The sequence below is a fragment of the Crocodylus siamensis genome, chromosome 5 (genome assembly GCF_052110815.1).
Source record: "Crocodylus siamensis isolate JL-2025a chromosome 5, ASM5211081v1, whole genome shotgun sequence".
Lineage (NCBI taxonomy): Eukaryota > Metazoa > Chordata > Crocodylia > Crocodylidae > Crocodylus > Crocodylus siamensis.
Genome location: NC_143399.1, coordinates 77,753,172 through 77,768,541, shown reverse-complemented (window position 1 = coordinate 77,768,541; position 15,370 = coordinate 77,753,172). Strand labels below are relative to the sequence as shown.

The 15,370-nt window shown below is 40.6% G+C and overlaps 1 protein-coding gene across 6 annotated transcripts in view; it reads left to right on the top strand.

Moving 5' to 3' along the window:
- Window positions 1–15,370, top strand: part of LOC149864317 (carboxymethylenebutenolidase homolog) — a 23,870-nt gene extending 8,500 nt beyond the window's left edge. The window contains exons 1-6 of one of the 6 annotated variants that reach the window (XM_090049274.1): window positions 762–908; window positions 10,981–11,203; window positions 11,941–12,048; window positions 12,250–12,392; window positions 14,110–14,201; window positions 15,134–15,370. In XM_090049274.1, coding sequence (XP_089905400.1) covers window positions 10,989–11,203; window positions 11,941–12,048; window positions 12,250–12,392; window positions 14,110–14,201; window positions 15,134–15,313 — 738 coding nt within the window. In that variant the 5' untranslated portion in view covers window positions 762–908; window positions 10,981–10,988 and the 3' untranslated portion in view covers window positions 15,314–15,370. Of the gene's footprint in view, window positions 1–761; window positions 909–3,036; window positions 3,172–3,213; window positions 3,450–3,617; window positions 3,637–10,980; window positions 11,204–11,940; window positions 12,049–12,249; window positions 12,393–14,109; window positions 14,202–15,133 lie in introns of those variants that run through there. The other 5 variants (XM_090049276.1, XM_090049278.1, XM_090049275.1 and 2 more) reach the window with 5 other exon arrangements.

The following is a 15,370-nucleotide window of genomic DNA, read 5'->3' as shown; positions in this document are numbered from 1 at the left end:
GTGGGGCAGCAGGGGGAAACAAGGCAGACCCTGCTATGCCTGCAGTCTCTGCCAAAGCTCTGACTAGGGAGCAGAGGGGCAGGGCCAGCCCTGTTCTCTGGAACAGACAGCACAGCCCAGCCCAGGGCTGCAAAGCATCTGGGATGCTGAGGGACTCTGGTGTAACTTAAACCAGGAAGGGGTCTGGACCAGACATTGCATAAACCAGCTTGACCCACATCAGTTATGCCTGATACTACATTCAACCACATTTATCTTAAACCAGTTTCAGCCATTTTGAAACTGGTTTATGTGCACTGAATTTACATTGTTACAGATTTAAACCAGTTTCTGATCATTTAAACCGGTTTATGTGTAATGTCTGTTCCTAGCCTATAGCTGAGAATTGGGCAGTCAACGTGAAATGTCATATTTGCTTCTAAACTAGAGTGAGGATTACTGTCTTGTGGTTTTATCCAAAAGAGAAATGTCAGGGACTGTAGTTCTGTGAGCTGGATTTTTCTTTCAGTGACCATGGTGTGGGGACGGGACCTCCACTGAATTCAGTGGCGTTACACCAACAACATGTAGAAGGAGAAGTAGGGCATGTGTTCAGAAAACAACAGTGATTCATAGCTATTGTACCGGGTGTTCCAGAACATGTCAATCTTATGACTAAGCAAAATAGGTAATCACAGATGCTGCTGCACACAGAGTTATTTCTTGTTGATAAAATTATAATTCATTAACTAGGATTCACATTCAGTAAAGGACAAAATCCAAACAGTTGCATTTTTCGGGACTTGTGCAGTCTTCTTGAACATGGAAAGCTGAACTAATTTTTTTAAGAGACTCTAGTTCAAAGAAAACAATTGCTTCATGTTTTTAAAATAATGAAAAAATTGTTAGCCAGGCACAAACTCCTCAAGGTTAGTATTTAATCTAATCTACAGCTTTAGAGGGATGGAAATGTTTCAAATTATTATGGAAATTGTTTTAAAAACAACCCTTGGCTAAGAAAAAAAGTGGAAACATTTCAGAAAAGAGGAAGAAGTTACCATGCAAACTTTGCTCTAATTTCTCTTTACATTTAGTTAGAGCCATTGCAAATTTTCTTGGCTGTATTTCATTACTAACCTCCTGCATTTGTTTTATCAACAACTAATACATTGTGTATAGTGTAAGTTGTATGTTAAAAAACTCATAAGGAACAGGGGCAACTTTTTTCAGTGATTGAGACCCTCCTCCAAATGACTGATTTTTGGGTCTCAGAACGTCATTCTGGAACTCCTTTGTGGTTTTAGCTCCACATTTTACTCCCTGTATATTTTCGACAAGTTTCCAGGCTTTTTTTTTTTTTTTGAATTTGTTCCACCTTTCTGCCAGTTGAGAGCACCTGGGTATCATGTATGAACACGCATTTTTGTGCTTCCCTAGCTGTTTTGAGAAAACAAAATATTTGGCTTCTGTAGGAGAAAATATTTGAGAGCAATTTTGGAAAAAGAGTTCTTTAATGTGTTTCCATACAGGAAAACTTAAAAATAAAATGAATGAATACTGATGTAATGCTTTCTTTATTTGCAGAGGGATTTATGTAGTTGTTGCAATTTCAAATAAAGTCTTAGTGACAGGAACAAAAGAAAGAGGCATTAATACCTGCATATATACATACATACATACACACACTTAGCTGTTTTCCAAATACTTTCGAGGAAACAATTGTGCACAATAATAGTAATAGCTGAATAAAGAGGCAAAATACATGCTAGTTTAAATTGCACTGTATAGAAAAGTTAAAAACACTTTTTACTTCTCTTTCCACAAACTATGCTCTTTTTGTTACAGTAAACCTCATTTTTTCCAGAATTTAGGGTATCAAAAATAAATTTATTAAAATAATTAAACTTGAATAAATATAATGAAAACAGCAATACAATACTAGGGAAATTATATTTTAGTACTGGAGAGGCAGTCAATACAAAAAAAAAAGTACTAAAGACACACTATATCAAATGCTTTAGCAGTAAATATTTTACTTTCTTAACATGCTTGTCATTAATTACCAGTAATGCAAATCAGAAATTAAAAAATAAAACCAATACAGTAACTGAAACTTTTAAAGGTAATATAAATGAAAACTGTGGGGAAAAGTAATTTAGGGGCAACCTTGACAACTGTTTGAAATCTTTGTTTAGGGTCTGGTAGTGTTGAGGTGAAGTTGTTGCCATGGTGGTTACATCAGTGTCTGGGGTGAATGTATGATCAGCTTTCCAGTGGTAACTGCCACTGAAGGCACTATTGCAGATTCCCATTCTCCTGTGCTTATATAAATCGTTCTTCACCTCTCAAAACGTGTTAGAAATCAATTAGGCAGAATTAGAGACAGATGCCTGAGGAAGAATACCTGAAATGCCTGAATACCACAATATCTGAAAGCTTGGCTGTACAAACCATACAATTGGTCCAATAAAAGATTATTGCCTCTCACGTTATTTAGGGTCTGGGGGTGGTGGCAGTCATCAATCCTCCTGCATCATGGTATATGCATGAGGGCCACCCAGACCTTCAATGCATATGCCTGGGCAGGAATTTCTGGAGAAGTAGAGGCTGGTTTAGGGTCTGGACACAACACACGTTAACAGTGGTGCAACCTACACCAGTTCCGTACATCACAAATCCTGGTTGAACTACGGACTAGCCTGACCTTAGAGGGGGACAAAAAAAACTGTTTTGCCTAACTGAATTGTCCGGCATGCAAGATAAAAAAAAAAAAAAAAATCTTAAGCAAGCAAACACACACTTCCCTAAATCTCAGGGCTTAGATGTAGGCCTCTTAAAAGGCTTAGCAGTGGGGTATAAAGAAAGGCTCCGATTCCAGAGGGGAGCAGAGAGCTCACTCCTTTACAGAAAGTCTTTATAACTACAAAACAAAGAAAGGGTTAGAGGACAAACCAGTGCCTGAATGCCAGAGATAAAAGGCAATGACATCTGACCCTGTTATCTGAAGAAACAGCCATCCTTCTCCCCCCTGCACACACCCAGGGCTCCCGCCTCCAACTTTCCCCCCACAACAGTGTCTATGTGATCAGAGCCACCAGCAACTTTTCTTCCTGTCTAGCTCCAGTGGGCTTGCGGGGGTGCATCTACACTAGAAGCTCTAGCCTGGAGGCTGGCATCAGTGATACGAGGAAGGTAGGAGGCTCCCAGAGCTGCATGCACAGCTCCAGAACGTGGCTGACGGCTGTTCTGTGTGTTACAGTCAGGTAGCCAATGGGCACCCAGCTCAACGCTGTGCTGGTCAGCCCCTGGGCTCTCCCACAGTCAGGGTGGTTGCTCAGCTGTTCCCCCAGCTGTCAGGAAGCGACAGGACAAACAGCTGCAACGGACAGTGGGGACTGGAGCAGTGGCCACGCACCTCCAGAGGCATCGGTATTAGTGCTACAACTGCTGAAGCTGTTCTGCACATTGGGGTTTGTTTGTGTTTGGGGGGAGGAGGGCAACCCACCTTTCCTATTTTCCTTCTAATCTTTTTATTAGGAGTTAAGTAGGACTTTTTTGCCATGGGGATAGCTCTCCAGTCTTGCAGCTGGCAGGCCGAATGGACAGGCTGGTATGTGTGAGATGGGTTTCCCAGACACCAGTAAATCATTGCTTCAGGTATATACACTTGATTCGGAAAGTGGGGTCAAATGTTTGCACTGCAGGAAAGGGCCTGTAGATATTTGCATGGTTCTGGGACTTTTTTCTTATTAATCTGTCCTTCCAACATATGCGGAAATCAAAAGTTTTTAATCCAGTGCAAGGCAGCCAGCATTAATGTTCAGTAAATAAAAAAGATTAAGAAACATGGCATTACTGGAATAGAGGGAATTTAGAATAAAGGCCCAGGGGAGTGAGTCCCTTGAGAGTTCTTTACCTGTTTTTAAAGACAGTTGCTAAAGGAATTGTGTAGAAAGAGATATCCCATAATTACACACACACACACACACACACACACACTTGCGCACATACACATGAGGCTAACTGGGAAGTGTTTACAGTGTTTGTTAAAACTTTGAAGAACAAATCTAGATACGTGGTTCTTTGGTATTTTAGCTTTCATAGACAGTTTAACATGCTACAGTGAATAATTGGGGTTGGGGAAGAGAATGGTTGGCTCAGGAAAATGTGAGTCAATATAACCTTTTAGGATTCCTCTTATTCAGACTGTGTTCAATTGTTTTCATTATATTATAGAAATGCACTAACTGCCTAGTCATTATATGCATTAGCAATACTGCTTTATTCCTCTGTGACTAAGCATTTTTGTTTAGCACTGTACTAGCAGTTTTGCTCAATTATTTAATGAATATGTTAACAATTTTACTAACTACAGAATTTTTTTTTTATAAAATATACTATTTGATATAATTTATACATATGCACACCTGTTTCTAACTCATTTGTCACTAAGGCTTTGAACAAATTAAACTTCCTCATTTTAAAGTATACTGACTGAAAAAAATATTTTTCCAAAAATAAAAATGATTCATGATTAAATTATATTTACCTCTTTTCCTCTGTCATTAAGACTTGGACAATTAAATTATTTTATTTAAAATAATGCATTAAAATAGTCTCTAAAATAAATGTTTCTAAATGTAATTGTTTTCACTCATGTTTTTTCCCCCATTGTTACTAAGACTTTGCACAAATATTTGAAAGAATTTACTTGAAATAGAAACAGGTATATAACCACATGCATATAATATACATTCACATGTCTTGTTTACTCTGTCCCTACAACTTTATTCTGAGTTGTACAACTTTCATAAACCTTCTTGAAAAGGAGAACTAGCCAACGCATACCTGTATCTCAAAACTGAATCAATCTATTCCTTACTAGAAGACCTTTAATAACTTAAAATAAATTATTGGGGGTGGAAGGGTCCACAGTAGCCAAAGTATGTTGTTTACCCCCCCAAAATAATTCATGAATACCATTGTTCAAAATGGCTGCCAGAGCCAAAAATGCATTAGTCCAAATGTGATGCCAAATAGTTTTGAAATCAATGGAAGATGTAGGCTGTAGGCATGTTCAGTGACTGATAGACCACACTGACTGGTGCAGACTACAGACCTAGTAAAATTATATGCTTAAACTGGTATATAATCAATAAGCTTGTATTTAAATCAGAATTTGTAACTTGGAAAAGAAGAATAAGAATCTGTTTATTAAGACAACTAACACTAGGCTAGGTCAAGAATGAATAACTTCTTTTATGGAAAGTGCCTAACAGCAGCTAAAAGTAACAATCAATGTTATGATGATTAAGTTGTATGTAGTCAGCTAGAATTCTATTGAAATAACAATGTCACTTTTGCTATACTTGAAGTGTAGTTAAACATGAGGTAGCTGGGGCAGTACAATAAGTGAGACTTCAGACTGTTCCAGTCATACAGGATACATTGATTTCATAGATGTCATAGACATTAGGGCTGGAAGGGACCTTGCAAGATCACTGGGTCCATCCCCCTGCTCAAGGGGCAGGAAGTCAGCTCAGGTCAAATGATCCCAGCAAGATAGGTGTCCAAGTGTTTCTCGAAAGTGTCCAGAGTAGGCGATTGCACCACCTTTGGGGAGAGGTCTATGCTAGGCCCTGGGGACTCGGAGGGTAAAGAATTTTTTCCTTATGTTCAGCCTAAAATGATCTTCCAGGAGTTAGTGACTGTTGTCTTCCCTTGGGGTGCCCTGGTGAACAGATGTTCTCCCAGTTCCTGATGCACATCCCTTATGTACCTATAAGCTGTCATCAGGTACCCCCTAAGCCTATGGTTTTCCAGGCTGAAGAGTCCCATGTCTCAGCCTCTCCTCATAAGTCCTGCTCTCTTGTCCTCTAATCATATGCATGGCTCTCCTCTAGACTCTCTCAAGAACTCTCCATATCCTTTCTGAATTGTGGAGCCCAAAATTGGATGCAGTACTCCAGCTGCAGCTTCACCAAGGCCAAATAAAGCAAGAAGATGACTTCCTAGGTCTTGCTTGAGATACATCAGTAGATGCAAGTCAGGAGTTTGTTTGGTTTGTCAGATGCAGCACTGCATTGGTGGCTCATGTTCATCTTGTGGTCAACCATGACCCCCAAGTCTCTTTCAGTTGTGGTGCTAGTGAGTGTAGCACTGCTGAGCTACATGAGTATGATGTAGGGTTTTTTTCTCCCAAGGGGGAGCACCTTGCATTTCTCTGTGTTGAATGCCATCAGGTTTTGGTCTGCCCACTTTGCAAGCCTGTCAAGGTCAGCCTGAATCACCAACCTATCATCTAGTGTGACCACACTTCCACATAATTTGGTGTCATCAGTAAACTTAGCCATTCTGCTTCTGACACCGAGTCGAGATAATTAAAAAAACATTAAAGGGTACAGGTCTGAGTACGAAGCCCTGGGACACACCACTGGTCACCATGCGCCATGTTGGTTCAGTTCCATCAACTATCACTCTCTGAGTCCGACCATGGAGCCAGTTCCCCAGCCATCGGACTGTAAGGTTGTTGAGGCCTCAGTTCCCCAATTTTACCATGAGGACATCATGGGACACCTGGTCAAAGGCTTTTTTGAAGTCCAAATATATGATATCAACTTCTTCTCCTTTGTCCGGGTGATGGTCATAGAAGGAAATGAGATTGGTCAGGCAGGACATACCCACAATGAAGCCATGTTAGCTCTCTCTCAGAATGTTGCCTTTTGTTAGCCTGTTGTAAATGGTTTCTTTGATGATTTTTTCCAATATCTTTCCAGGGATTGAGGTCAAACTGATTGGCCTGTAGTTCCCTGGATCTTCTTTCTCCCCTTTCTTGAAGCTGACACCACATTGGCCCTCTTCCAATCTTCAGGTACCTCGTCCGAGTGCCATAAGTTCTCAAATATCCTTGCCATTGGCTGTACTATGATATCAGCCAGTTCCTTTAGCACTCTTGGGCGCATTCCATCTGGGTCAGCTGACTTGCGGCTGTCCAGCTTCTCAAGGTATTTCCTGACAAGATCTATCCCAATGATGGGCATATGTTCACCCTTACCCTTGTCATCCTGCATCTTGTCAGGCAGGGTGATCCCCTTGGGCTGGTGGAAGACTGACACAAAGTAATTGTTAAGGAGACTGGCTTTTTTCTAGGTGTCAGTCATCAGCTGCCCTGTTTAGTTTAGCAAGGATCCAATGTTGTCCTGGTTTTTTTTTTCAACTTCCCACATATCTGAAGAAGGACTTTTTATTGTCCTCAATTCCTGTAGCCAGTTTGTGCTCGATTTCAACCTTGGCTTTTCTATTTTTCTCCCTATAAGTGTGGGCCAGTGCTAAATTCTCCTCTGTAGTGGTGATTCCTGACTTCCATCCTTTATAAGCTTCTCTTTTAAGGTACAGAAGGTCCATGAGTTCCCTACTGAGCCAAGGGGGGTTGCCCAGCCCTTTTGCTACCTTTCCTACAGGCTGGAATGGACTTCCCTTGTGCTTCAAGGATCACATCCTCAAGGAGCAACTACTTATTGTGGACTCCCTCCCTGTCAGGTCATGGCCTCTCAGGGCTTCAACAACTAGCCCCCTGAGCTTGTGAAAGTCGGCTTTCCTAAGGTCAGGTATTTCTGCATTGATGACTGATTTGCCAGCTTTGCAGTGGATAGAGAAAGTGATCAACTCATGGTCACTGTCTCCCAGCTTGCCTTCAATTCTCAGGTCACTCACTAGATCATCCTCTTTGGCCTCTACCAGGTCCAGCAGCGACTTACCTCTTGTCGGCCCATAGACTTCTTGAGATGAGTAGAGCTCAATGTAAGTGAGGAAGTTTCACAACTGATCAGATTTATTGACGCATTAAATAAATCTGACACATCAGATTCACTGACACATTAAACAAAGCAAAATTAAATAATTGGATACATTACATATAGGATGAGTAGTCTTTGCTTGGCAATGTCACTGGCCAGGCTAAGTCGTCAGGCAAGGGGACTCCTGTGCACGTGCACAGTGGTGTCTTTGGTGGTGCATTGCTGTTCACAAAATCTTCTGTTTTATAACACATTTTCTTTGCTTGCTGTTATCCAATCAAATTTTACCACCTCTTCAGTTGCTGATCCTTGTCCACATCCCGTCTCCACTTCTTGTGTTGTCTCCTTTTGGTACCTATTTTCCCCCTCTTGCCATCTGTTCTTGGGTATAGTCAGCAAGTTACTAAGCTTTTAACAATCATATGCAGGTTATTTCCAGATCAAAAAGGGGCTCATTGTGGTCAGCGTATACCCGTTCTGTTTCAAAAAGAGATGTTTTCTCCTTTCGTATCCAGTCTAGACTATCACATCGTTTCTACCATGGCCTGAGCTTATGGTTCTCCAGACATTATGTTAACTTATAATCAATCTTAGCTATAGTGTTAGAAATATCTGTTCCTAACCACATTAAGGAAGAAACACAGACATCTCCTGTTTATACTAATGCTTAACAGTTAGCTATGGTTAACAGTTATCTTGTAAATGGTTAGTCTTATATTGTTTCACAGTCTTAAAGGGTTACTTCTTCTTGCAAACACAGCAGCAAAGGGTGGGGAGAACAGAAAAGCAGGCTCTTTTAAAAAAATGCAAAAGCTTCTAGACCTTGACATATTTTTCAGGAGCCTAGTTATCCTACAAAAACGAGGGGCATGGGCTGCATTTTGTTCACCTGTCATCAGCCTTTGCCACTTTCAAGGGATCCAGAGTAGACCTTTGCAGATGGTGTCTAGCCTAATCAGCAAAGTAAAAAAAAAAAAAAAAGGAACATGGCAAGGAGCATTTCCAGATGGCGAGGGAAAGAGATAAGAAGCCCCCTCTCTCTCAAAATTGTACTTTTCAGAAGGACACAGACCCCAGATAACTGGCATTTTGCAAGGCCACAGAAAAAATGGCTCAGTCCAGTTAACAAAGTCTGAGTGAAACACAGACATTTGAATAACACCAATCAGAATATTTATTTAAATAAGCCATATATAAATATTGAGTGTAAACAGAGATGGAATTGGGGACCTCAGCAAATTCATGGGAGCCTGTTACCAGCCTCCATGCCACCTTCCTCTTCCCTCCTGTGTCTCCCACAGCCGGTAGAGGTGAGAATCTATACTGTGGTGTTACAGATAGCTAAATAGGCATAGAAACAAGTGCTCATTCTCATGCTTTGAGGTGTATCAATAAAAGGTTGGGTGATAGACCTTGCTTCTTTATCTGTGTCTTGCCTCTTTATCTGACTTGGGTGGTACTAATAATTTACCTGCTAAGAGGGAATGGTGGATCATTGGGAAATGTAATTTTATCTTAATTTGGTGTACAAAAAGGGTAAGGGTAATTCATTAAGGAATTTGTAACTGTCCCTTAATTTATGTCTAAGTTGCAAAACAGTCTTGATCATAGATGAGCTATAGTCTTGTCTAATGACTAAACAGTATTGGGTTTTTGGTAACAAAGGTCTTAGGACAAAATATTTGCTTTGTACTAATTTTTGCGTGTTCTTTTTTGATTCTGCAAATCATTTATTTATACTGAACTTTCTCTGCGTAATAGCTAACCCTCAGGCCACAGTTCACATTTTGGTTCAACTGAAAGAATTTCACTTCATGCTGACTTTTTACCAAGCCAGTTTGAATGTACCATGTCTGTAATAGTAAAGTAGTATGTTGTACCTCCTTGACATATATTCATAATGACACATTATTTGTTTAAAACATATACTTTTCTCCAAAGTAATCTTCTATTAAGGATGCTTTGGCAGTGGAACTCCTGCAAACTGAGGGGTCTGCTTTTGAAAGTTCAAAATAGTTTTAAATCTCTACATAGAAGTGTCTTAAGTTTAATCAAGATTTAGGTATTTTTACCTCATAATAGATTATTCATCCCCAAAGTACTGTATCTCATATCACAGCTTTCAAATAGAGACTAATTTCTACTATGAATTACTGCATTTATGTAAAAGCATGTATTTCATCATAACTTACTAGTTTGTGATGATCTAATCTAGTTAGATCAGGAGTGCTCAACTCCAGCTCATGGGCAAAACATGGCCTATGGATCCATGGTATTCAGCCTGCAGGGCTCTCTATGGGGCCGGAAATTTGGTGGCAGGGCATTAATACTGCCACCATTCCCCACCATCAAATTTCCAAACCCCCAAGCCCTACATGATAGACTGAAGCTGGGTTACGCTCCCTTTCCCCATGGGGCTAGGCTACACCTCCTTTCTCCCCTATGGTTTGATAAGGGCTGGACCATGTCCTCCCTCCCCCAACAGCTTGATTGAGGCTGGGCCATGCCCCTTCTCCCCTCATAGGGCTGGGTTGGAGCCAGGTTTTCCCCTGCTTCCTCTCTGCATGGCCAGATGGGGTCCCAACACCACCCCAGGTGCCAGATCCAGACCACTTTATGGATCTGGCTTGCCAACAGACAGAGCACTGCCCATCCAGCCCACCAGCCAAAAAGGTTAAGCATTACAGAGGCAAATATTACTCTTAACTTTAGTAGTAGTAATAGTAGTACAGGTTTCACATTACAGATGTGTCAGACTTATGGCCCACAGGCTGGATCTGACCCACAGAGCTGTGTTATTTGGCCTGTGGGGCTTATAGAGGGGCCAGGATTTGGGGGGTGAGGGCTATCATCAAAATCTCCACTTGTCTTACCACTGCCACTGAATCTGGATTCACCTAATGAGAGCCCTGCAGTCCAGATCCAGCCCAGGGGCAAAGGTAGGTTTGACACTCCTGCTATTGCACCATGAGCCATAGACATGGACCAGGATCCCAACTATCCCCTACAATCTAAGTAACCACATACAAAACCAAAGTGCTATTGAGAAGCATTAGGTGGTCAGACCTCAACAAAATTAATGGTGTACACAGTAAGATTTCTGTTATTTATGGTAATATTACCCCATAATATACTGATGTTTCCCCTTGTGCATGCTACTGTAAATATTCATAGTTTACTATTTATTTTCCCATTTTTGTACTAGGGTTCCACATGGCCACTGAAGAGAGACCTTGCCCTTGCAACATTGGAGACAGATTTCACTATGGAGGCCTTGGGCAGGAAGTGCAAGTTGAGCACATCAGGGCATACATTTGCAAGCCATCCTCCAGAACAGACAAAGCTGTAATTGTGATTCAGGACATTTTTGGATGGCAACTCCCAAACACCAGATACATAACAGACATGCTGGCAGCCAATGGATACATGTATGAGATTTCATTCTTTTCTTTTTATATAGAAACTTTCAAAGATGCAAGGCCAAAAAATGTTATATATTTTTCTTTAGGCCAAAAAACATATGCACTTTTCATTAGACCACATATATCCATACACCTCAATAAACTTTGCTAATGTGTTCTGTTTCTGCAGAGGCTTCTTATAGTTTAAAAACATTGCATACAGTTCATCATTGACAAGCAACCCAATGATAACTAGACAATGTAGGATGCAAAAAGAAAGGGAAACAAAATTATATGACTTTCAGTCTTCAAAGGAGTTAGTTAAAGTATCTTTAGTTTTCTTTAAACATCCTTATTTTTTGTAAGCTCTACTTGCCATTACTTATTGTAGCAAAACTCTTAGTAAAGTCAGAGGAATTTTGCCAAAGAAATAAGTGCTGATTCAGAGCTCATGAGAGGAATCTGTTAAGAAATAGTGAAAAACATACTGTAAATATTTGTTGCCTTATTATTGGGGTATGAGCTTCCAGTTCATAATTATTGTCCTTGTAAAGTATAGGGTGTCTGAAGGGACATTGGTAGGAAATTCTTCATTACAGTGAATAGGTTCTTAACAAATTCTAATAGGTCATTGTCCTTTGGAAATTTGGTCAAATATTTGTTTTTAGTTTTAAAAAATGAAAAATGTACGTTCTAATTCTGTGAAATCATTGTGGCATAAATCAAATTTATTAAAAGTCCACATGTGGCCATTTTTCTTACAGAGCTATCTGCCCAGACTTCTTTGTGGGACAAGAGCCTTGGAAACCTTCAGATGATTGGTCCATTTTTAATGACTGGCTGAAAACTCGAGATGCCAGCAAAGTAGACAGGTAGAATGGTTATTCAGCATACAGCATGTGTACACAGCTACCTTTGAACTCAAGAGGAACTCTGCCTGAGTAAATAAGTGTAGAATGATGACCTCAAATATAATGAAACAAATGCAGTAAGATTAAAAAAGTACAAATCTTATGGAAGTCTGTGGGTCAAATTACTAGGTTCTTTCCTTTACTTGTCTTTGTGCGTCTTAGGGAAGCTGATGCTGTCCTGAAGTATCTAAAGCAGCAATGTGGTGCAAAGAAGGTTGGTGTTGTTGGATTTTGCTGGGGAGGAATGGCTGTTCATCATTTGATGCTGAAAAATCCTGAATTAAAGACTGGGGTATCAGTCTGTGGTAGGTATAAAAGGCATGTCAAAATGGGCACTCACACAAAATTGTAGCATGTAGTTTTATTATTATTATGTATGGCCTATAACAATTTTACTGTGTATACTCGAATCTAAGATGACCCTAAATTTAAGACAACCCCTAAGAATTAGATTCTATACATGGAAATTTATACATTTGGTATAATTTTCCACATGCAAAATCTAATTATTGTGTGGTTGTCTCTAATTTATCCCTCTCGCCACTGCAGGGAGGCAAGCAGTAGGGAGGCAGGTAGTATGAGGAGTGTCAAGTATCTTGCCCCTTGCACCCCTGCCCCCTCTGCCCCCTCACAGCCTTGGGTTCCTACTTCCTCCAGCCTCTACCCCCCACCCCCACCTCTGCTGTTCTCTTCTCTCCAACCCCTACTCCTCCCTTCCCTCAGCCTCTGCTTCCCCCATAGCTTCTATTCCTCCCTGGCTCTTGTTCCTTGCTTATCCCCCAGACTCTACTTTGTGCCAGTAGACTCCCTGTTCTAGCATGAAGCATGGGACATGAAACATGGCCATAGCCCAGCCCCCATAGCAGCCATGAGGGCTCCATGCCACTGCTATGGGGCTGGGCTGTAGCTATGCTCAGTGTCCCAGGCTGCAGCGTAGATGGAACCTGCTGGCACAAAGCACAGGTAAGGGTTGTAGGGAGGAGGGTTTTGTTCAAAACTAAAAGTCAGAATCTGGAAAAAAAAAGGCATAGAATTAATACATTATATGGAAAAATCTTTTAAAAACGTAATGACATATGGCTAATTTGTTGCAAAAATGTTGGCTGTAAGTGTGCTCCCTGGTGGACCTGAAAATGGACCGGAAGTGCTTCCAGTCCACTTCCAGGTCTGCTTCCCAGCACACTGGGGAGCTCCCTGTGCTTCTGTGGGACACTCCATCTGCCCCAGCAACTCAGTATTCATGAGCCTCTACTACCGAGAGGTATGTAGAAAAAACATTTAAAGCTATCTCTATGTCTGAATCACCAAATCTTTCTGAATCTCTCCAAATCAATTTGGATATCAAGCCCCTGAAGCCCCAGGAATGCCTGCCCAAGGCAACTGGAAATCATAGGTAGCTCCAGACTGCCTACGCTCTACCATTTAAAAGAAACATGTTTGCCAAAATCCACAGCACCCCTGTCTCAGCCACAAATTTAGGGCATTTGTGGCATGACAAGGCGAGTGGTTGTCTGTTTGCTTGGCCTCTGGCAGTACAACAGTGATGTTTGTTTACACCCTTCATTTGATTATGATCTTAATTCTCTTAAATAATAAGCTAACTGGTCATTCTAGACTTCTGAACCATTTTCTTAGAAAAACAGGAAACAACCATGTGTGTTTGGTGGACTGAAGTCATCTGTATAATTCTGCACCAAGAGTAACAGTGGTAAATTAGCTTGTCACTTTATTTTGTTGTCTAATCCTGGGCTATGACAATGCTCATTTGCAATGCTGACTTTTCCCATTTTCCCATCCAATGGAGCTGTCTGTCCCAAGGGTAAAGATCTGTTTTTTTACTTGTGTGGACACATGCCAATCTGGCAGATTTTAGAGACAGGCCAAGTCACTAGACTCAATTCCTTGTGTGTCCTCACAGTTGGAGGCCAGATCCAGTCCTCCCTATCTCTAATCTAACTATGATGATTTTGCATTAAGACTGAACAATGCATTTTAAATCTCTTTAAACTATATGTTTTCTAGGAGTAATTAAATACTTTGAAGATCGATACAGTTTTCTCCATCCCACTTTCTTCATTTTTGGTGAAAGTGATGAATACATCCCAACTGAGCAAGTGAGTTCACCTGCAAAGATATATATGTCTTCATAGGTTTTTAAATACTTGTTTCATAAAATGACACTTGGCAGATTAGCAAATTAGTTGGCCCTTCTCTCCCCCTTTTCCAAACTCTTAAAGAAAAGTTCTTCTTCTCCCCCTTTCCTCCCCCTACTCCCCAAGTCAAGATTATTTAAAGCTGTGCTGGCAAATGTTCTCTCTCTCTTTCTCTCACACAGTATAGTTTTCTAAAGATAAGGGCTTCTAGTAGGAGCAGGTAACCTGCAATAGGCTTACGGGAGTAAACCTTCTTTAATCAAAATGACAGTGCAAGCACTCCAGAAAAGGTCAGGACCATGAGTTGTTTTCCCTGGGGTCAGTCATTGCACAAGAACCAGAAAAGCCAGCTATGTAGGCCTAACAGCCTTCCCCCCCCCACAACAAGCTTTCAATTTATGAGCTCCTGTGTTTTCTAGAATAAAATATGCCTTCTCAAAATAAGTGATGAATTATGATGGAAGGCAAAGCAAGTATCTAGAGCTATTAAGACATGCAGCAGGTTTAGTCTCCTTTCCATTGTCCCCCTTTCCCCACTCCAAAATCAATTATTTGAATTTCAGGCTTTGATTCTGTTTCTTCTCTCCTCAACATACCTTCAAGAGATTTCATTTTGCCCTGTTTCATAGTGCAAACCTGCTCCTTCCCAATGGGGCTGCTTCTACCACAATTGGTAGTCAGTCAGCCTACATCAGGCAGTAAGTGTTTGTGTCCCTGCAGATGTGAACATCTTTAAAAAAAAAAAAGAGAAAGAAAGAAAGAAAAGAAAATTTAGAAAACCATATTTCAAGGAGAATGTCTCTTTTTACCGGAAGAAAAATTGAAGGCTGAGAACTGACAACATGCAATAGGGTAACATAGTATTGCTAATGGAAAGATGCTTTGTGTTCCAGGTTACCATAATGGAGCAGAAGTTGAAGCAGCACTGTAAAGTTGATTACAACGTTAAAATTTATCCTGGACAAACTCATGGTTTTGTACATCGCAAGAGAGAAGACATGAACCCCAAAGATAAACCTTTCATTGAGGAAGCAAGAAAAGATATCATCAACTGGCTGAATAAATACATTTGACAGAAGTAGGAAAAGAACAAATCTGTAAAATAAAAATCAAGTGTTTTATTACTGAGA